This window comes from Ixodes scapularis, unplaced genomic scaffold, assembly GCF_016920785.2.
Source record: "Ixodes scapularis isolate PalLabHiFi unplaced genomic scaffold, ASM1692078v2 PGA_scaffold5__190_contigs__length_132052651, whole genome shotgun sequence".
In the NCBI taxonomy this organism is placed as follows: domain Eukaryota; kingdom Metazoa; phylum Arthropoda; class Arachnida; order Ixodida; family Ixodidae; genus Ixodes; species Ixodes scapularis.
Genome location: NW_024609880.1, coordinates 90,057,693 through 90,081,653, shown reverse-complemented (window position 1 = coordinate 90,081,653; position 23,961 = coordinate 90,057,693). Strand labels below are relative to the sequence as shown.

Sequence of the window (23,961 nt, the reverse complement as noted above, 5' to 3'; positions counted from 1 at the left end):
TGTCGCTACGCTCATTCTCGACGAAATCCGTTAGCATTTAGCTCGCGCCCTACCAAACTCTGACGAAAGGCCACGAGCGTGTGCTAGAAACACAGCCTCTCCGATGCAAGCTAACACTGCGCCAGAAACTCCTGCCGCATCCTCATTACTCCCAGCCACTTTTCCTCTGCAATTCGCGGAGTCTGCTACAGAGGCGCACGTCAAGCTGACGTCTGTGAGGGTCGGTGATTAATACTGTTCAGACTTGAACGTAACGCCTTACAAGTAATGAATTACTTGTAATTGATTACATTTTGCTTTAATTTTGTAACGCTTTAATTACTCCCTTTAAAGGGTAACGATCCTTGTATTTGAATTACTTGTTTTGCTGTAATTGATTACGGAACTAGCCATTACAAATTTTCTGCATTTTATTTATTTCTTTTTCTTTTTTTCTTTTTTTTTGGGGGGGGGGGGGTGTTTGGAGTCACTCCGCTCTGGGTAACGGTCAATTTTATTGTTTTCGAAGCCACTAATTACGGGACCTCGAGGATTTGTAGGCAACTTCACAGTGCTTCGTTTCCTAAGTACAATCTTTTTTTTGTACACCGGAGACTACGTCCAGGTATGAAAAATGACCTTTTTCAGCTTCTTGCGAGCAATGTATTCAAACAGCGCTGTTTTTATTTTTTTTTTTACAAGCGAGATTTGGTGTGTTGGCGTCACTCGCTCAGCGCTAAGAAAAACACTCCAGGCTTGCTTTTCTTCTTTTTCGTTTTTTCGGAACAACTAAGGCGAGAACCCAAGGATTATGCTACCGTAATAAAAAAAAGTTGAATGAAAAGTAACGTAGGAAGTTATCGATTACTTTAGAGCAATTTTTCAATTAATTTTTGAGGGTGTAATTGTAATGGACCTTTTCCTAGAAGCGTTCTGCGCACGCGCGAGCGCCCGATGCCAAGCGGCGGAAGTCGGTACGAAAAATCGAGGAAATTCGGAAGGAGGCTGTTGATCAGCGAGTAGAACACGTAATTTCAGCATATATATAATTGTGTTACACAAAAAAAGAAAGTGGACAAAAAGAAAAACACGACGTTTGGGTCGTGTTCTTCATTCCCCTCTTTAAAGTCGCGTTGGTCACGCGCCGCAGCTCAGAGAGCGAAGAAACTGGTAGCGCAGCTCCCATTATCGATTGGTAGCGCAGGTGGGTCACTTCCTAAACTTTTAGTTCGTGCAGCCACCGCCTGGTGCTGTCAGTATGTGGAAAATGTAGATTGTAATCGGTTCCTTTTTCCAGTGAAGTAATTGTAATTGTAATCGGTTACTTTTTTCCAGTAACGCGTACAAGTCTGATACTGTTCACCAACAAGGCTTTTAAGATGACAGGCTGGACACAGAAAAAATACATCGTTATTCCAACAGGCCCAGCAATCAAGTGGTGCCCGTCGCGCACCCTGTGCCACGTTAACATCAATCTTTTCTATAAGCCATTAATTTATGATTGTTACTGCCTTTCGCCGTTTGACCACGTAGTGATTAAATGCCCTGGCTCGCACATAGTGGTGTTCGTATGGCGCTCTGTTAACTTGTGTCACTAACTGGTGGTATGTTTGATCACGGCCGGGCTGGACAGTGGCATTCCACCGAGCCGCGGTGGGAGGGAGAAACTCTACAAGACTGAAGGCCTGACGAAGGCGCCTCTTTTCCCGCTAGCTCAGCTGTCCCCGAGCAGAGCTAGAAGGGGGATCTGTGGCGGAGTTTTGTTCGAGTGTATCAGAGAGTACCGCTCCTCGGAGTACGTGGGGCTAAAGGCTCGTTCACCCAGTGGCGTTTGACTGCGTGAACACTGCTGGTGTCGAGCTGTTGCTATGGCAGCACTTCCGACGAGCGAATAGGGATGCGCTGTGCTGCACGATGCAACGCAGCGCAACGGAGTCGACGCAACGGTGTGAACGAGCCTTTAAACTCCCACTTCAGAACCAAGAGGTGCTGGGTTCAACCTACCCCCTGCCATTATGATGTTACACATCACACCGGCGTAACACTTCGTGACGCGCATTAGAGACGCAGCCTCTCAGTTATACTATACTAGCTAAATGTTACATCTAAAGCTTGCAAAAGTGTGGCTAAACACTCTGCCGGACCAACCAATCGCCTTCACTTCACCACCTGCACTAGGCGAAGTATATATAGAGACGTTTAATTTGGCTTGCTCGCTGAGCAGAACTGTACAAGTCTGCTCGCCCTGCCGATTTACGTGTCGGCTCTTTTATGCTTTCTAACTTCCTCTGTTTTCTTTTAACTATACCGCCTCGCAATTTTCTTGCGTTGAGCTTGAAAGACGACTGCTTATCACTTGGTTGATCTTGAGAAACGACTTAGAATTCTATTTCAATTTGAACTTACTCCAAGCTTTGCAGATTTAAGCTTATTGTGTGACGATGATTTTAGCATGCCTTTCGCAGATTTTTAGTAAAATATAGTTATCCCAAAAGTACTTAATATATATATATATATATATATATATATATATATATATATATATATATATATATAGCATTAGGCCACGTTTCGAGAACATCGATGAGCAAGTTGGCAACACTGTTATTCAGTTTTTTATTGAAGACATTTCTACCCACCTCACTATTATGTTCAAAATGTCCACCTACCAATTTGACCGATTTGGTGAGTTAATTTTGGTGGTTATACTCAAGAACTGTCATGCGGATCCGTTCGCATAGAAAATAATATTTACAATGCGAGGAATTAAAATTACTTTCTGTATGCAAAGAGCTTGAGCTCGATACGTTGTCTCGTTCCTTCTCTTATAGAAGCGATATGTTTATTTGTCCTCTCGTCTCTTCGGATAAAGCCATCCTTTGAACCCACTACATTGCCTTGACATAAACTCAAGCGTCAATTTCCTTCGTCTTGCGTCTTTCGTGTTCAGTAACGCTACACTCTTGAATAACCCACCACCTTTTTTTATATATATAACTTGCCCGATCCCTAGCTCTTGAAGCCTTTACGACCACTCTCAAGCTCATCACGGCAACCAGTCACCCTTTTCTTTTATTAAACGGTGCCAGCGTAACCGTGAAATCCCTAGGAACTTCCGTTTTCACTCTCCGAATCGTTTCATTGCTGAAGCCCTCCTCAAGGGTCACAGTGAGATGCTGGGAAATGCCACGCTTCAAGTAATAAAGGCACCCTTACGATTTTTTTTTTTTTTTTTTTACATTTTGGGTGCTGCAATGATTACTGCGCTCAACTATACTTTTCGCTCAATCACTTTTTATGCTCACACATAATTATCGATAAAATTGATAAAATCAGGTTATACTTTTATTCCAACAATTTCGCCTAAAAAATAGATTTTTTAAAAAAATTTTTTTTAGGTAAATCAAATTATTGTTTAGCTCCATCCAGTTTTCACTGTGCCAGACAATTTACCGCTCATTGCCCTAAACAAACAATTCATCCTATCGAAAGTCATGTCTTTCGTCCATTCACTTCCAACCAGAACGATTCTTCCTACATGCAGAGAGCGAACAATTCTTCGGCCACTAGCTCCTAGATGCCTACCCCACCCTGCAGCCGTCCCTTTTTTTCTGCACAACTTTTGACACCGTCAACCCAAAAACGAGTTCCCGGACCCCGCTTCGCACCAAACACTGAGAAACTGATAATTCCATCAAAGTTTGCAGCAACATTCTTGCCAATTAACTCGTTGAAATCATGCCTTGCACGTGACGTCACGCTAGGGAAGGATAAACCTTGCTCCGTGCTGGTGGTTGACTTCACACCGCGCGGATGTTGTTACCAAGGAGTAGAATTCCACTAAATGCCAGGACATGCGCTGACATGCACCATATTTTCAGCAAAGGCGCCTCGTTTTTTTATGTAAAATTGTAAAAACGTGCCGAGTTTGCGATGATGACGGTCAGCCAGTAAGTGCGGAATTTTTCGGCGTTGGTGTGATTGCACTTTTGGCAGAAAGTTTTGCTATGCCGCCAACGAAGTTATGACCCAATAAAACTATCGCGTTGGCCAAAAAAAAAAAAAAAGGCTCTATTGCGCGTTTAAAAATTTAACGAGCGGCTCTAGATAAAAGTGTTACGATTTTGTGAAGTAGTGGTAAATAACGCAATGTTACTGTCATAATCTAAAAAACGAGACAATGAGAAATAAAATAATGAACTAGACGACTGTCCTTGTATGAAGGTTTAGATTGTGAGTTTCGTAACCGGCTCGCTTGCATGCTTTCGCTCCTTGCGAGGGTTACCGTGTTACGGACGCTACGAAGCGATGACCCGGTGGCGGCTTCACCGTCGTGAAACGCCGGCCGGGCTCCCAGTGCAACACTGTCACCCGTACTCGGCAGGGACCCCCGAAGGTTTTCTCGAGGCGTGGCAACGGCATGATGAAACGAAACGCAAAGGGCATGTTCATGACAAACGGGCAAAGCCGATGGAAAGGCGAGAGCGAAAGTAACCAACGGTAGAAAAGTGCTGTCCTTCGCCGCTATGAAAATTGTTGGCAAACACAGTAATGCCCGGCCGCGTCCCCTCTATGCTACTCGTACTTTCTCTAACTTGATGGTTACTCTGTGTGTGGCATGCCGACGAAACGATCGTCGGGATACGTAGCAATTGCTACAGCCGAGCTAGGCACAGTTTACCATGGCCCTTGCTCTGGATGGCCATGGACTCAACCAAGCATGAGGGTTACAGGTGTTTGGCGTTATCATGCTAGGTAGGGGCAAGGCATGTAGAATCTAATGTTTAAATACTGCAACACAGCCCCCCCAAAAGTTGATTGCTCTCGAATTCATTAAAACCGCACCGACCTTGTAATCAGACAAGCCGACAAGGACAGAGCCCTACTGTTCTGGAGTCAGAATCTTTACACGGATAGGGTTCTGCTATATATCTGTCCCTGACTTTTGTGAACCCATTTTTTCCAACCCCTATCAAAAAAAAAAAAAAACTCGGTTAAAACTTAACTTTGTCCCCGCTGGTGGGACTTGCATAATCTATATAGATACAACCTTGCATTGTTTCAGTCGACTTCCTTCCAAAAATTTATAACGCAGGGTCCCCTGGCTGTTTCATTATGTTTGCCATATCTTGCCAAATTTATTTCGTTTTTGCCTTTGTCTATTTGATCCCTGAACCTTTAGTACAATAGCTACCCAGGTAGGTTAACGACAGAAGAAACACAATCCTCTCCACAGCGACCATTACGTTTCTCCACATGGTAATCACTTGTAGCAAGGTGTTACCAGCTCTTTACCAATTCCTTGACCAGTATCCCATTCAGAGCCCCCAGTGCGTCTCACGTTGTACCTCGCCTCGCAGGACTCGCTCTTGCGCTAAACGCTTTCCTATTCGACAACTCATTTTTTGTCACTAAAAAGGTATAGCACCATGACTGGGTCCTCCTTTGGTAATCTTTTCGTCGGCTATGTCGAGAGTATTAAGCATAGCAAAACCCCCCGAAACTGCGGATAAAAACGGCACATACACTGAAGGTCTATTTTAAGGACATTTTAGTGCGTGTGTCGTTTTTACCAGCAGTCTCGAGGGTTTTTGTCATGCTTAATACTGACCAGCTCTTTTGCCCCGTTACATTCAGATGATCGAGATTCTGTTTCATTAACATCTTTCCTCGCCCTGACCCATAATCCTCTAATTCCTACAGTGAAAATATATATATTTTGTTTATTTGACCAATTTTCAGTAGTTGACCGCATGACCAATCTGCTTTGCTACACTCACACCTCCTTTCAGTTTACCTCACGTATCTTGAAGTCCTTTGAGAAATTTCTAGACCTAAATATCAATACTGACGGCCAGAAGTTTGGCACTTCCGTACACTACAAACCAGACTTGTGAAGTAATTACTCATTTTTTTAAGTAATTTTGTGATTTCCACGTTATTTTTGCGGCAGTAATTTGTAATGTTATTTTGTACAAATATTGGTAAGGGATTACAGTAGTTACGCGTCACTTCTTAAAAATAAGAACATGATACAAAAACTGAGGCAGTATGAGCAGATAATTCAGCAGCATATTGGTAGGAAGTTCATAAAAATAGACAACCTCGTGAAGAGGAGAATAACCTTAAATAAAAAAGATTTTTTTTTGGATGACCGGCTACTAGGGTCACAGAACTACGTGCAATGCGTGTACAAATATGCGAGAAAAAAAGATTCAGAGGACAGCGCCGAGTGGGCTCTGCATTTTTTCATCGGCTTCCACCGCGTTTTTCTTTTCCTTGGCCGAAAAAAAGCTTCGTGTATGGTTTTTTTTTTAATATATATATCTTTTGAAAGGACTGTTCTAAAGGGGACTTTTGAACATCCGTTCCCAACCACCAAATCTCCTAGCGTAGGTCGAAGCTGCTACTGAGCATGGGCACAGCTAGCTTTTTCTGCAGAAATGCAGGGGTCATTTCCGGTCGCCGTAAGTTAGCGGGATGGCGGGTGTGGTTGCAGCTTTGGGTGCCTCGTCAGCTTACAAGCGAACGGAGTACACTTACATTTTTCCTATTAAACTCAATATTTAATTTTTACAAGGACTACAATAATACGGGAATTTGAAAAATGAAAAGTAGTGTTGCACAAATTTTTGAAAACATACATATTGCTTTACAGCGGAGCTGTTAAGGGCTAGTTTCCCCAGTTTTATGTCCGTGAACAAATAAATCTGGACACAACCCTCTGGACAGCTACAGCCATCTATGAGGGACGGCAGCAACCAGACAACTGGTTTGGCGGTTGTCTGGTTGCCGCCGTCGCTAATAAATGGCGGCACATGGTACAGCTCTGCTGCTCTTCCTTCTTCACCAGAGTGGAAAGGCTGAAAGCTTCTATTATTTTTTTGGTAAGTGTACGGGGAAATTAACGTGAAAGTATTCTGTAACGTAGCGAATAAAATAATCTGTTACTTTTCAGCGAAAGTCATTTCTTATTGTAATCCTATACATTTTTAAAGTAGCGGACAAAAGTCTGCTATAAACCTACCGAGAACCACAACTTCTTTTTCGGCTATTCGAAAGAACACATATCCCAAATGCACTTCAATCCTTTCTAACGATTTCTCTGCTTCTACAAGGTTTTCTGCGATGACATTGGCTATCTCTTTTATACAACGCGGATATCTACTAGGGCTTCTCCGCAGTGTGAGGAGTCGTGTCTCCGGCATCTCCAGACACGACGCCCTTTTCCCCCAACCAAGACTTAAGCCAGAGGGCCACCTTCTTATTTCTTTTTTCATGACTACACAACTAAGCTCGGCAAAGCAATGATCAGCCCCACATTCCACCTCGTAACCTCTAAAATTATATTTAAAGCGCGTTTCCTCACTTACCGTTGATGCGCCAACCTAGGCCCTCCCTTAGTTCGAAGCGTCCTGAACATGAGGCTCACCGGAACCACAGCGTGTGGCGCATTGAAATGTCGTACTATCGGGTTCAAATGAAATTCGAAAAGTGGAGCGTGTGCCCGACGGCAAATGCTGCGATTCCTGGAGGCATCTTGAAACTGACGAAACTCCGGGGTGAAGACTAGGGCGCTGAGGGCGTGTGCGTCCTACTCTAAAGTCTTTGAACCTTGCTCAGCACAACCCAATTTTCCAAGCTGTGCTGGTGGTGCGCTTGACGTTCCGTCACTGTTTGCTTTTCATCCGAACCCCATTGTACATGTAATAGAAATCTCCAACAACAACATGTGTATAACCTCTAAAGCAGGGCTCTCAAACACGCCTGGTCGCAGGCCTAACCGGCTACGAGTCCCGGTTCCCAAGTCACAAGCACTAGAAATGGCATGCGCCATATTGACCTCATCTTGTCCATTCACTTTCGCTCAAAAAGTCACACTGATCTTTTAACATATTCACATGGTTTACACCTACAGTAGCTCCGCCCTTTTAACGTATTCACATAGTTTAATAGAGTGCTTCCATAAAGCCCTGCATGCAACACGGCGCGCGTTGCAGTCTGGAAAGTAGTTGGCCAGGGAGGAGAGTGGCCTGGTTTCGGTTTCGATCGACACGTGGACAAGAGATTACACACAGAGCGTGGACTATTAACGGCTGTTATCTCATGTTTTCTGGTCCCGAGAGCGTCATTTGTGGTCTCTAAACTGGCCTAAATGACCAGTAACAAATGCTTGTTGTATTTTTGTACTTGAGCCTTTCTGTTAGCGTTTCGAGGTATGTGGACGAGCCAGTGCTGGGAATGTCGACGCTGCTAAGCTCGGGGATCTTGCTTGTGTACGAATCAACAAGCTGTAGCAACCAATAAGTATGCATCCATCTAGCTCGCGCCTTTACATTAGTGTTGTTGATCAGGAAGTTTGTTTTGTGCGTCCATAGACGAAATATTACTTTTTGCAATTACCGTTCTCTTAATACACCTTAGTAGGCGAGGTAAAACTCGGAGGCGCCATTGAAAAGCTCAATTATAGCACACTTCTTATCTCTTACCTGTACTGACCCGCACCACTGCACGAAGCGAAGTCGCCACCCACTTGCATTTTACTAATATTCAACATCGCGTTTGCGCATAATGTTATCCTGCAATCGTATAGGCACATTCGCACATACAACCGTTTTAAGAAAGCAAAAGTCGAGCACTTGTGTGAAAAATGTCGCACCGTTCGCCAGAAGTACGCCGGGCGGGCATGCAGTGCGCCAAACGATGACATTATTCAAAGTGCATTTGACAGTTGCTAATGGCCTTAATATTGGTTATGTCTGCTTTCTTTCTGCCTAAATATGCTGATATGATTTCAGACACACCGTTCAGGCACAGATCTTGGGCGTCAGTAAAAGCTCGTCCAAAAAGGCTTAGCGAGGAGTAGGGGACGCTTGTTAGAGCCTCCGTCGTAGCTAGCCAATCACAGCGTTTGCGAAAACTTAATCTTCTATCACCATAAAATTTAAGCGGGAGATATATGATGACACGAGAAAGACATCACAGTAACTTTGGTGCAGCAGTGAGGTTGAATTTATTGCGTTTCCCTAAAAGTTCATTCGTCAACGCTGGGCTCAACTTTGATACTCCTGCGAGGATGCGACTTGCTTTTCGCCCAATGAAGTAACAAGAAGCGGACGTTTGGCAAACAAAATACATGTAAGGCTCCAGGTGATCAAATTTCAGTTGTAGTTCACTGGTACTAGACGGGATTATTGAAATCGAACTCAAAGGTGAGGTGACTAAGCCCCGTCTTACTACGTTTGCATACGCACTCATAATATCCGGTGTTTCGGGAAGCAAGGAAAGTGCCCCAGTCTTCGTTCTATATCGCTCGAGAATGAGTGTATTTTACGTTCGTGAAAAGTCAGATAATCGAAAACGCAAGCAGCGCGTTCGGTCGCGGCGCGATAGCATGAGATGGAGCTGCTCAGTCGAAAGCAAAACTGAGTGGCCAACTAGTTCCCAGAGTGCACTGCGTGGCGTCGGTTTTGAAAGGAGTCCATTGTCTGTTTCGCTTTATTTTTTTGTAATGTACAACAGGTCTGCTCCTAAACTGCAAGTGAGAGCTCTTCGTTGGAGGATGCATCTCGGCTGTGCAAACTCTCGATAAGCATGAGCAACTGCCAAAGATAAAACTGCGAGCTCGGGATTCTCGCCTTAAAAGCATTATCACCATTACAATACAAGTATTTGTTTAGAGTGGTGTAATGAAAATCGACAGGAAAGCGAGAACTGTCATATTGACTGGTTGTTTTTTAGAGACCTATTGAGCTGGGTTAATTCCTGAGTGCAATGAGCAAAGAGAACGATAGCGTACTAGTTTTCTTGTTCTATTAAATTGACAGCACGTAGACGGACGGTATCATATAAGTCTTGTAATCACATCAGCTCAGAGCTCAAAGTAGTCATATATACATATCAAATTTGAAAGTGTCACTGCAGAAAGTTGGAGGACGCTTGAGCTTAGCCTTTAAAGGGGGGGGGGGGGGGGGGGGGGGGTGCAACGATTTCCGAACTTCGGTCAGACATTTGTGGAAGTTGCCCTCTGACACTTCTAAAGTAAAGGACAAACAACCGATTTCGCCTGCGTGTCCTAGTTGTTGTGTAGAAAAAAGATAAATATTGCCATTTCTGGCACCCCTCAACTCAATCCCAGTCCTCAGGTTGACACCTAGTCCCCCTCTTAGCGACATAATTCGGGGGTACCGTGTAGCTTCCCGTGTGCTCTCTCGGAGGACGCTTCCTCTCCCTTTCTCTGCTGACATTAGCGGGCGTTATGCTGCAGCTTAGAGCCGAGCGAGGTCCCGTAAGCTTTTCGCCGTAGTTCCTTCGGCTGCCACTCGCGGCTGAAGTTGGGGGAAAAAGCTCGACTTTTGCTTTGCGATTATGCAGCGGAAGCGCTTTGATAAAATGTACTGCGTTGTCTTGTTTTGATAGTGCCCATGCGGTGTGAGGGCGAAACTGTTCAATGTTTTGATGTATTATGGTCGATGCCTTGGTTTATATTTTTAGTGTTCCAATAAGTTTACTTATTGGAACACTAAAATATACACCAAAAATTATATAAATATCATATATTTATATTTTACATAATATATTTTATATATTATTTTATATAAAATATAAAACAGTACCAGAACAATATCTTATTATTATTATTATTATTATTATTATCATCATCGTCATCATCCTCTGAATCAGAACACCGTTTTCCATAGCTGCGAGATTTCTGGAAGATGTTCCTGGCAATACAGCCGGGAACATCTCGATCCTTTCCTGATGAACAAAGAAGTGGCGTTCTACTTATAAGCTCTACTAGGTAATACTAATGTTTTTGCACATTAAACATATACTTATTTTTGTACTGATATTGTCAATATCTGATGAACTTAGCCACGTCATAAAAAAGTCTCAGGAGAAAACTAAAAATATGAATAAATGTTTGTACAAGCGGTTGTTCTAAGATGTCACACAAAACGTATTTACAATTCTTTAACGACTTTGAAATCGGGCTGCTTGTCACGTGCATTTATATATTAGAATCAGCGGAATAGTCATCCTTTTGATTCCTCTGGTGCGCCAATCACTAATGTGGATGTGACAAATATATCACTTTTTTGGTCACACGTCAGCATTTACATTGCCTATCTCTGGTTATCTTGCGAGTTGAAAAAGTAAGGCATTTTGATCCAGATCTTTTTTTTTTTTTAAAGAGAGATACTAATTATTTGAACGGTTGATAAAGACGCGGATACTAGGTTAACCGTCGAATATCGCACTGAGTGGCCATTTTTATTAGAAAGAAGCTGACAGTAAAATCCTGCAAACTCCTATATGTTTTTCAGACAAAGAGTGCGACATTATTTCGTAGAGCTCGATAGGAATCGTACTATTTTGTTGTGGTTCAGAAGGTTTGAACGCTGACGAAGTGGACACATTTTAGCACTTGTACTTGTGAATGTGGCGTTTGAGTAGTCGTAAACCAGAAAACCTATGGGGCTTTGGAAGAAATTATGATGGTTACAAGTATATTATCCTCGCTTTCAAAATAATATCATTACTCTGGTGATTCCTACCTAAGAAGAGTGATTCAATGGTTACATATTTACTTTAAAAAGTAGCCGATTTGAAGGAATTTGATAGCTTTTAATTATTAGTGTAATGGCCTGTTCCTATGTAAATAAATTTAGTATAAATTGAGTGCAAGGTACTTACGCTTCTTGATATCTGCCTCCTACTTCCAAGGTGTAGTTTTTCTGTCCCTCACCGTCAACAACACCAACAATTCGAGCGTATTCACACTTATACCCTCCTCGTGGCGTCGGCGCAGTGTACGTTCTCCACTTGACCCATTGCTTTCCTGACACCCAGTCTTCAGCCAACTAAAAAATATCAACAACAAACAGCACTAAATGCTTCACGTATGTGAGCATGGGTATGACACGGCTCTGAAAGCAAGAACCTTATTACGACGAAGGTTATTTCCGGTAGAAACGTCAGTTATTGAGATCTCAACTATTTTTCGCATCCCTACTTACATACGATGTTATATTAACAACTAAGTATATTTTCGCAAAAAGCAGCAACACAAATGAGGTAATTGCCACGACATACCTTACGCGAATGCTGGTTCAGTGTTCGCGTAAGATGCGCTTCACAAAGCACATTACTTCCGGTCCATTCTGAATTTGGCTTCTCATTTTATGTTTTAATTTTTCTATATACAAATACTAAAAATAAAGCAGCACTACCCAGGCAGCACCGAGTTCTGGGCCAAAACTTGGCTTGCGTCTGGCAGTTTAGGGCATTAAAAAGCCCGAAGAAGCCAAAGTAGTGCCAAACCTGACCTCCCTTGGCAACAGTCTGGGTATCTTGGCCCTAATTCGCCAAACAAGTGCCAAACTTAGGCTTCGCTGCCGGGTAGTTCGGTTATTATCTGGCATCTTCGGGCCTAAATCGCCTAACAAATGCCAAATTTAGGGTTACTGCCCGTTAGTTCGGCAGATCTTTGGCATTTTTGGGCCAAAATCGCCAAACTAAGGCCAAAGTTAGGCTTCACGTTTTGATAGTTCGGCTATCACCTGGCACATTCGGGCCAAAATCGCCACAGATGTGCCAGAGTTAGGCTTACTACCTTGTAGTTCGGCAGAGCTTTGGCATTTTTGGGCCAAAATCGCCAAACTAATGCCAAAGTTAGGCTTCACTTTTTGACAGTTCGGCTGTCACCAGGCACATTCGGGCCAAAATCGCCACAGATGTGCCAGAGTTAGGCTTACTACCTTATAGTTCGGCAGAGCTTTGGCATTTTCGGGCCAAAATCGCCGAACTAATGCCAAAGTTAGGCTTCACTTTTTGACAGTTCGGCTGTCACCTAGCACATTCGGGCCAAAATCGCCACAAATGTGCCAGAGTTAGGCTTACTACCTTGTAGTTCGGTTGAGATCTGGCATCTTTGGGCCCAAGTCGCCAAGCGAGTGCCTAAGTTAGGCTTCGCTTCCCGATAGTTTGGCTGTGATCTGGCAGCGACGGGCCAAAGGTGCCAAACAAGTGCCAGGACTAGGATTACTGCCTTGGAGTTCGGCTGATGAGGTATTTGATGTACGCGGGTGGTCTTCATCTTAATTAAATAGAAATCAAGTTTTATTCGGCTGGCAACTTTATTTTATTTTGGTTGTCTCTTGATTTCTGCAGACCAAAGGTTGGCTGAATATTTTGACGCGCCTGGAGCATTCTTTGCAAACGCAAATTGTGCCAGATGTTTTACTCGCGCGTAGGTACACAAGCCAATATCGGGACACGCCGTGAGACTGGTTCGACATTATGGCGCGTTCACACCGGCGATGCGATCTAGTCGCGCCATAACTTTCATCGCAAAAGCGACCATCGCGGGCAAAACGTGACGGGTTTTGAGCAGTCGCTTGCTGACCCGACGTGTTGCGATGCACTCTAGTCGCGGAGAGGCCGAACCAACCAACGGCGTTCGGAGCGAGAGTTTTTGAGACGCGACTCGCCAACGAAGGCATTGGACTCGCTCATCGCGCACGCCAAATTGACCAACTAATTACTTTTTTTTTCTTTTTTTTTGCGATGCGATTTAGCTGGATCGCGCGACTGCTATCCCCGGTGTGAATCCGCCTTTACAGAAAGTGCTGCCATTGAGCTAACACTGCGCAAGACGGATGTGCGCACGTCTCAACAAGATATATCATTATTAAGGGGTGTCCAAACAGGACACTACAAAACGCACGACTCCTACAAATCGTGAAAATTGAAGCGGACACGCCCGCTTCAAGCCCGCTTCAATTTTCACGATTTGTCGGAGTCGTGTCCTGTTTGGACACCCCTTTATGCGGCGCATTGCAAAAGCTAGCGTGGCTCTGTGCGTGTCTTGCATTGTGATTGAGCACTGTCAAATCCTAGCGATAACAAAGTGCGGAAACGACCGTGGCTCTATCGCGCGGTTCCCGCATCACACTTGGGGGATGAAAATGAAATCCCGGAAATTGTACTATTTTAGCGTGTTGATACTTTTTAAACATTAAAAAGTGGAGACACAAAAGGGACGATAAAGACAGGACAATCTCTGAACTTTAAAGCCGCTGTACAAACGGGACGTTCTGCAGAGAAGAACCTTCACTTCCGAAGCTGGGGGACGGGGAGGGAAAGGTCAACCGTTGGATGGAAAGAGGTTTAGAGAATGGGATTAGCCTCGGGGCGAGCCATCCTCTCGAGAGGGAGTGGGGACGGAACAAAGCTGGCCGTGGAGGTTCCGGCTACCAGGTGGAAGAAAGTTAAGCTTGTCAAACAGCGACCTCGAATCCGAGGACGGGCACGCCAGAGAATTTGAAAATAGCTGCTTGATTAGCCGGACGACCCAGTGCGGTCTACTGGTTCTAGAAGGTGACTCGGATGAAGTAAACTCGTTTTGGTCGAAAACTCTGAAAGCATTCTGGACTTGAACCCTTGCCACAAATAAAAATAACACATGCATGAAAAACTGCGAAGGCAAATAAGCTTTCGCCTATGATGTGGGATGCGTGAGCATTACAGGCAGAGTTAAGTTGGCGCAACTTGCAATAAAGAAAGAAAAAAAAAAGTTATGCTGGCGCAACGGATAGCGCGCTAGTTTCACGATCAAGAGGGCCTAGCTTCGAAACCGGGCAGGGGTTTTTTTTTTTTCTCGTGTTATTTTTTTTTTCGTTTTTTTTTGTTTGGTCACGTGGCAAGAAAAATCACATGAACATAATTTTTTTTAGGCCAAGTCAACAGAGATTTTTTTTCTAATTTCTCCTTTTCTTCAGTCTTTCTTTCTTTCTTTCTTTTTTTTTCCTTTTTTTCGGTTTACGCTTCCTATCGCAAAACTCTTTGCACCTATTTCGCGTTACATTGGCGTTAGCCAAATCATTTTATTTATGGCAGGGAATTCTGCCGTACGTATCTTATGTTACTATTACCAACCCTGGATTTCGTCCGGCAACCAGTTCGGGAATGACGACGCCAAATTTCTGTTATAATTTCTTTGAGGTCTAAGGCCTCGTTATCCGTCGGTCTCTAAGATTGGCTCTTCAAGTATCTTTTGGGAAAGAGTTGACGACAGGCAATTTTAAAGAGCACGTGTGTCGACCAGAGTGAACATTGCTGAAGCGCCTCTAGTGTGATTTTGGCCGTAAATAACTGGAGGCCCCGGGCAAACCAACCCAATGGATAAACGTATCTACCTTTCTGGTTTCATAGAGAGCTATGAAAGTCAGAAGGGACGAATCCCAGCCGAGTCAAACTACCGGCTTGCAAACGCAATCGTGTTGATAATAGCGCAAAGGAGTTTGTATGACTCCCTCTGGCGGTGCGCAGAGGGTAAAGGCACGGAGGTAATATATGCTTTTGCCCAGTCACCTCGCGAACGGTTGGGTATTGGCTGCAGAGATCCATTTCGCGTTGTTTTATTACGTGATTATATCTTGATTTCTTTGTTCCTAGTTTCACAGACAGAACGAAATCGCTTTTCTCGTGTGGTGTCACGGCGGGAAGACAGAAATCAATCAGAGTACCGAAATTCGACGCTTGTGCTCGTTCTATAGCGCTTCTAAAAACCGTGCGATCACGGCTGTGTATCGTCAACATTGCATAAACTGCCGTTACTTGTACTCGTATTGCATCGTGAGGGAACGACTATGACTGGGTAAACAGAAATAGGGAGAATGGGTGCGTGTGATTTGTTGAAGTTCGAATCAACAAATCGAGCTTCAACGAATGCGATAGTATTGTATTCACTCAACCAGCTATATGAGTTTTCAGATCCTTCCAAGTATGGGATTCGTGTTATGCCAGTGGTACCTCAGTTAGATTAAAAAGCAAAATCCACGTTAAAAAAAAAAAAAAATTACGGTGACTTGAGTTGCTGCCGCGCCGAATCATGTTTCACGTAAGCGTAATTTTGGGTTCGATGCACGACGAGGGGTCTTCAATTATATAAAAAAAATATTTTGATTACGATTATTTGCGGCGCTAAAAATTTGAAAGCCAAGCAGTGAAGACGATGGTGTTCTTATAAATATTATATACATTTTATTTTACACTGTTTGAATACGCTGCCGTCGTAATGTCCTTGAATTATTGGCTAGCTTGTGGCGGGCAGGGAAGTCTTGCAGGACCATTATGATAGGACCTACACTAAACCTGCCGCGCTTCGAAAAATGTTAGTCCAATGCATACCAGCTTGTTCAAGGCGGACGAAGCATTACGCATCCGGCAAAGCGCATTAAATCGCTGCCCGCGACGTTTTTTATTTTTTATTTTTTTTATTTATTTATTTTATTTTTTTTGTGCAGCGAGATAATCTTTAGTCAAGCAGCACGCCCCCTCTACGGCGGGTTATGCCGGATTAACGGAGGCGTCTCCTAATCCATTCTCCGTGTTGGCCCCTCGGGGGAGGTCGGTGAAGGGAGGAAAGGAGGGCAGGAGAGGAGGAAACGCAAAAAAAAGTGGAAAGAGCGAACTTTATTTTCGGCTTCAACCTCAAAACCCGCCCGCTCCGTGGGAAGAGAAATCTTGCGGAAGGAGAGGAAGCGAAGGAAGTGTACGCGATCCCCCTGTCCTGCGGGACCAGGTACATCGGGCAAACGGGGCGATGCCTCAACGACCGACTCCGAGAACATCAAATGGACGCCGAAAGAGCTGAGGCCAGATTCATAAAGAACCTCTTACCTACGACAACTTAGCTACGAAGTTCGTAAAGTTACGATCATCGTAAGATGAGGCGAGAACGGTATTCACAAACGCGTTCTTAAGTGAGAGGAGGAAAGTTACGACCTCCTACGGAGAAACGATGACTTCCGGTGCTGTTGCTATGGCAACGGCGTCTTCGGCAAAACGAACAACCAATTAGAGAGCTAGGCATAGTTCGGAGCACGTGGATTTTTAATAACAAACACAGGCTAACCACTCGTTGATAGACAGCTCCGTGTATGTCCTGTCCTGTCTGTGTGTAAATGTGTAGTGTTCAAGCTGATTCTCATAAACGCGGGCGACCTTTCCACCACCGCTTGTCTGGGGTTCGTGTCCGTGCAGTGGTATATCGACGCTAACAGGATTTAAACGCTTCGTTGACTGCTACAAACTCGATCGCTACGAAGTCAACACGACAGTCATCGTTGGTAAAAGCCCCGTGCCAGTCGTTTGCAAAGCGACGTAGAAGGAAACAAACCGCCGCGGCGTTTCTCGCGTGCTCGGAAATGCAGGAGTGAGCTGACGTTAAAAAAGATACGTTTGAACTACGAGAGTGTCAGCAAGAGTCACGCAAATACCTGTTCACACTCGGAGCGGACGCGTGCGTTTGATCGAAGTGCTGGATTCAGACTGCGTTTCGGTAAGCGCTTCGGGACCGGTCTTCTACGATTGCAACTCGATACTGACGTGACACTCGGCAAAGAAAGGTTGGACCGGCATCCGTAGCTCCCACAAACTGATACAGCTCGACAGTTAAAAATGGCATACTGATAACAAAGTGAACATACCGTGTTGCGAAGGTAATCCATACGGCGTTTATTTGAGCTCTATATCACACAAAACAAGGAGATAGAATCGAGGAGTCCCTTTTCGACGACAGCTTTCGTCACCGCTGCCTCGGAAAACAAGGTGATCGAGATGATAAGGGGAATAGGTTGACCTCTGAAATTTAGTTCAGCTATCAAACTATTCATACGGGGAGGGTCCACAAGGGTCGCGCGGGCATATTCCATTCAGCAAGCCAGCCGGTCGTGGGCAGACGGTCTTGGCCAAGGACCGTCTGAGCAATGCTGCGCCGGAACGGGTCGCAGTGCCTGCTAGGCCTATATATTCTGTCGAGCTCCCTTGGTCGGTGGGATCGTCGCCTTTGTTGCCTTTTCCGGGTGTCTGGATCCAGCGTTCATGTTCGTCGTGGTCGGTTTCAAGTAATTCTTCATTTTTTTCTTGCTGCTTGAAGTCGGGACGCGCAAGAAGAGCAGGCAGAAAAGTAAATGTCCGTTGGGTCGTCGCGACCGAGCAACCATACCCAGGATTCGAAGACACGAGCGCGCCGACACTACTTGCGCCATCTATCGGCAGCGGTGGCGGGACGGCCCGTAACTCAATGGGACGAACTATATATTTTTTATTTCACGAAATTCTAAGCGTCGCATTATTTTGCTCTCAGCGACCTTTTTTAGTAGATACCCTTTTTGTTCATTGTGCTAAATTTAAGGACTGTATGTCTATGATAAATAGAGCCAACTGGCAATCGCAAAAAAATGCATTATCCTTATGGGGGTACTGTGATTTACAGAGAAATATTTAAGTTCAAACTTGATTTACAAACTAACCACTCCGTATCGCGAATTGCTCTCTACGGTTATATAAGCTCCAGTTCCCCAGCTACATCATGGTACTATTTTCTTTGCGATCCGATAATTCTACGAAGTGCCCTCGTCATTAAAAGAACAAAAGGCAGGGCTCTCCAAATGAATTCAGGGCCGTTTAGAGCAGTAAAAAGCTGTTTCTCGCGCATAATGACAAATTAAATAAATTAATCTTACCATGTATACTACATGATAAATGTGCATCATTAATTCCAAGCACATATTTACCAAACCCCGGGGTTTGAACCTGGAGTTCCTGAATAAAAAAAATATAAATGAAATTTGAATTAGTTTTACGGTGGGGCAAGAACGTTTCTCCGGAAGGTAAAAGCATTTCTCTGTAAGGAAGATACAATATTACATCTAATTTCTCAAATCAAGGTAAAAAATATATATTTATCAAGCAGCACTAACGCCACGCACACGAATAAAAAAATTATTACGCTGACTTCAACCACGCAGTTATAATAATGATGTGATTTTAAGTGCACTTGAGAATACATTTTTGACTTGCCGTTCTTGAACGAGTTATTTAAATATGATCTTAATATAATTAATTAAAATTCATCTTAATCCTTTGGGCATACTCAAGACAGAAAATGAGCAGCGTGTTATGAGCTGCGCTGGGTATTTGTTTGAGATTTTTTAAACCCTTTCGTAGGTACAATATGTCCGATGATCACGTGGTTGGGGCACGTGATGTCACAGTGTCGCGTCATAACGTCACGTCACGTGACACAATGTAGAGTTATGTCATAGTATCTTGACATCGTGATTTTTAGTGTCACGCCTAGGCCTCAAGTCATGTGCATTGTGTAGTATTGCGTGACGTTGTCACATGGTTAGTATCACGGGACGACGTTATGCTGATGAAGTAACGGGGTCACACCTCGCTTATAATGTCACGTGACGATCGTGCGCTAAATTGGGCGGGTGATTTAGCATTTCTGCAATGCATTCTGTAACTTTTACATAGCGGGACCTAATTAGCTATATTTTGTGGGCGTTTGACGGTTTTTAGAGGCCGTTCTCGTGACAACTTGTCACGCTTTCTGAGCACAGCGGGATTACACGTATGAAATTGACCGCCTAAACGCGAAATCGTGCGAGCCGCGGGAGGTGTTGCCTTTGAATATGTTCTCGGCGAAACGCTCCGCGCTCGTGACGCGCGCAAGATGGTCGCTTTGCATGTCAGCTTCTTGGCAGTAGTGGCAATACAGATCTCTATTGTGTACTCCGTTCACCCCTGGGGTATCCACACGAAGGAGAAATCCCCCACTTTCCTCCGAGGATCGCGCATCACGTGAGACATACGTCATCCCTTTTTGACGCCTCGCGTCGCCGTTCTCCCGTTTTCCTCCGTGGCGGAGGCGCGGAGGCTTCGTGCTGTCAGCACGAAAGCTACCGGCGTGCGGTCGTGTATCACTACTGCGTGATGCACTTTAAAGACCACAGGCTAGCGGCTGTACCGCACTGGCTAAATTTCTCATCTACAGCTGGGAGACTCGTCGCCCCCGTGAGGCAGACCAAGTTCTAGGCTGTATAAACACACACACAACCCAATTATTATTCCACATGTGCACGCGGCAGAGCCGGGGACGCAGTTTCCCGGGTGGTTGACGTCATGACATCCGTCCGCAGAGTTCTCCTTCGTGTGGATACCCTAGAATCTCCGCCTTCAGCACGAGCTCGCTCGCTTCCACAGAGCTTTAGTTGCGCGTTGCGCGTTCACACTTGTGTTAGCAAGGGCAGTAAGCTCGAGCGGAAGGTGGAGCTTCTAGTCTCAGCTTAAACGGCGTATAGTAGGCTGGAATGCGGATCAGGGGAACGTCGGTGGCGCCACAGGTGGACATTGATTGACCCCGGGTGATACACACAAGTCTAAGGGAGAAACACAAAGAAGAGGAGTATTGAAGCTTGTACGCGGTGCTCGAAGGCAAGTATTTTATGATGTGCTGCGATCATTATATCAGGTGTTTGGAGATCGAATCGGTAGAATTCAAGTATTCGAACGCAGATTAAAAAATAAAAGCGCCAGAGCACCACCGATTGTGCCGGCGTCGCTTGCTTCAGTTGCTAAATAAACGACACGTTCAGCAAATGAACGGCACGCTCCAAGCTTTAAATCGTCAAAGAAGCCCTCACTGAAGTTTAAAGCAAAGGCTCGCCCCAGCAATAGTCTGTGCAAGCTCCCGAAACGATGCAAATGTCCTCAGCAAAGGCCAACTTACCGCTTGCTAGCCTCTGACGACGTCCAGATCATGAACGGCTCTACATTGTCTGTCGGCAACTCTTGTCTTATTGAACCGCATCACAGTTTACACCCAACAAAGCCGCAACCCTCGACCCTAAAGCACAAATCAGTTATTAAAATATATTAGTATTGTATCGCTTTTGATAATTGCGACGAGAATATTAACTTTCATTCCCACATAACATAAAAGTCTCATCGTCGAGAACAGCTTACTAAGGTAAGAAGTAGTTTTCCCCGTTTTTCCCGTAAAGTTTCATGCATTCCCTTGTGTGAAGCAATACGTGACGGTGGTGCCGCTCGACCCCAGCAGTAAATAACGGCCGAAAAGGGGGCGTGGTCTGCAAATATTGGGAAAAGGTACTGCTTTCAGGAACCTAGGGTCCTACCCTGAGTGTACTCTAACTCCCCACATATGATAGCAGGCTTCGTCAAATTTTAGAATCCCGGAGAGCATTTTCACAATCGCTTCATTTCTCGAGTTACTTTAATCGGAACATGGTCTCTCACTTCAGAAACGGTCAAAAAAGGGTGTAGTTCAAAAATATGGGCAAAGGCGCCGCTTACAGGCACCTAGGGTTCAACCCTCAGAGTACTCTAGCCCCACACATATGAGAGCAGATTTGGTCTAGTTTTAAAATCCAAGAGAGCATTTCGGGAATCGGATTACTTCGCGAGTTATTTTAATTAGAACATACTCTCTCCCATCAAAAACGGCCAAAAAGGGGGCGTGGTCCGAAAATTTGGGCAAAGGCGCCACGCTCAGGCACCTAGGTTTCAACCCTCAGAGTACTCTAGCCCCGCAAATATGAGAGCAAACTTGGTCTAGTTCTAGAATCCAAGGGAGCATTTCGGGAATCGAATTACTTCGCGAGTTATTTTAATTAGAACATACTCTCTCCCTTCAAAAACGGCCAAAAAGGGGGCGTGGTCCGAAAATTTGGGCAAAGGCGCCGCGCTCAGGCACCTAGGTTTCAACCCTCAGAGTACTCTAGCCCCACACATATGAGAGGAGACTTGGTCTAGTTTTAGAATCCAAGGGAGCATTTCGGGAATCGGATTACTTCGCGAGTTATTTTAATTAGAACATACTCTCTCCCATCAAAAACGGCCAAAAAGGGGGCGTGGTCCGAAAATTTGGGCAAAGGCGCCACGCTCAGGCACCTAGGTTTCAACCCTCAGAGTACTCTAGCCCCACACATATGAGAGCAGACTTGGTCTAGTTTTAGAATCCAAGGGAGCATTTCGGGAATCGGATTACTTCGCGAGTTATTTTAATTAGAACATACTCTCTCCCTTCAAAAACGGCCAAAAAGGGGGCGTGGTCCGAAAATTTGGGCAAAGGCGCCGCGCTCAGGCACCTAGGGTTCAACCCTCAGAGTACTCTAGCCCCACACATATGAGAGCAGACTTGGTCTAGTTTTAGAATCCAAGGGAGCATTTCGGGAATCGGATTACTTCGCGAGTTATTTTAATTAGAACATACTCTCTCCCATCAAAAACGGCCAAAAAGGGGGCGTGGTCCGAAAATTTGGGCAAAGGCGCCGCGCTCAGGCACCTAGGGTTCAACCCTCAGAGTACTCTAGCCCCACACATATGAGAGCAGACTTGGTCTAGTTTTAGAATCCAAGGGAGCATTTCGGGAATCGGATTACTTCGCGAGTTATTTTAATTAGAACATACTCTCTCCCATCAAAAACGGCCAAAAAGGGGGCGTGGTCCGAAAATTTGGGCAAAGGCGCCACGCTCAGGCACCTAGGTTTCAACCCTCAGAGTACTCTAGCCCCACACATATGAGAGCAGACTTGGTCTAGTTTTAGAATCCAAGGGAGCATTTCGGGAATCGGATTACTTCGCGAGTTATTTTAATTAGAACATACTCTCTCCCTTCAAAAACGGCCAAAAAGGGGGCGTGGTCCGAAAATTTGGGCAAAGGCGCCGCGCTCAGGCACCTAGGGTTCAACCCTCAGAGTACTCTAGCCCCACACATATGAGAGCAGACTTGGTCTAGTTTTAGAATCCAAGGGAGCATTTCGGGAATCGGATTACTTCGCGAGTTATTTTAATTAGAACATACTCTCTCCCATCAAAAACGGCCAAAAAGGGGGCGTGGTCCGAAAATTTGGGCAAAGGCGCCGCGCTCAGGCACCTAGGTTTCAACCCTCAGAGTACTCTAGCCCCACACATATGAGAGCAGACTTGGTCTAGTTTTAGAATCCAAGGGAGCATTTCGGGAATCGGATTACTTCGCGAGTTATTTTAATTAGAACATACTCTCTCCCTTCAAAAACGGCCAAAAAGGGGGCGTGGTCCGAAAATTTGGGCAAAGGCGCCGCGCTCAGGCACCTAGGGTTCAACCCTCAGAGTACTCTAGCCCCACACATATGAGAGCAGACTTGGTCTAGTTTTAGAATCCAAAGGAGCATTTCGGGAATCGGATTACTTCGCGAGTTATTTTAATTAGAACATACTCTCTCCCCTTCAAAAACGGCCAAAAAGGGGGCGTGGTCCGAAAATTTGGGCAAAGGCGCCGCGCTCAGGCACCTAGGTTTCAACCCTCAGAGTACTCTAGCCCCACACATGAGAGCAGACTTGGTCTAGTTTTAGAATCCAAGGGAGCATTTCGGGAATCGGATTACTTCGCGAGTTATTTTAATTAGAACATACTCTCTCCCATCAAAAACGGCCAAAAAGGGGGCGTGGTCCGAAAATTTGGGCAAAGGCGCCACGCTCAGGCACCTAGGTTTCAACCCTCAGAGTACTCTAGCCCCACACATATGAGAGCAGACTTGGTCTAGTTTTAGAATCCAAGGGAGCATTTCGGGAATCGGATTACTTCGCGAGTTATTTTAATTAGAACATACTCTCTCCCTTCAAAAACGGCCAAAAAGGGGGCGTGGTCCGAAAATTTGGGCAAAGGCGCCGCGCTCAGGCACCTAGGGTTCAACCCTCAGAGTACTCTAGCCCCACACATATGAGAGCAGACGGTCTAGTTTTAGAATCCAAGGGAGCATTTCGGGAATCGGATTACTTCGCGAGTTATTTTAATTAGAACATACTCTCTCCCATCAAAAACGGCCAAAAAGGGGGCGTGGTCCGAAAATTTGGGCAAAGGCGCCCCGCTCAGGCACCTAGGTTTCAACCCTCAGAGTACTCTAGCCCCACACATATGAGAGCAGACTTGGTCTAGTTTTAGAATCCAAGGGAGCATTTCGGGAATCGGATTACTTCGCGAGTTATTTTAATTAGAACATACTCTCTCCCTTCAAAAACGGCCAAAAAGGGGGCGTGGTCCGAAAATTTGGGCAAAGGCGCCACGCTCAGGCACCTAGGTTTCAACCCTCAGAGTACTCTAGCCCCACACATATGAGAGCA

General features: G+C 45.0%; 1 protein-coding gene across 1 annotated transcript in view; it reads right to left on the bottom strand.

The window, feature by feature from the left end:
* LOC120843585 overlaps window positions 1-23,961 on the bottom strand; it is an 80,489-nt gene that overhangs the window by 23,991 nt on the left and 32,537 nt on the right. The window contains exon 2 of the mRNA XM_040214990.1: window positions 11,677-11,833. Coding sequence (XP_040070924.1) covers window positions 11,677-11,833 — 157 coding nt within the window. The remainder of the gene's footprint in view (window positions 1-11,676; window positions 11,834-23,961) is intronic.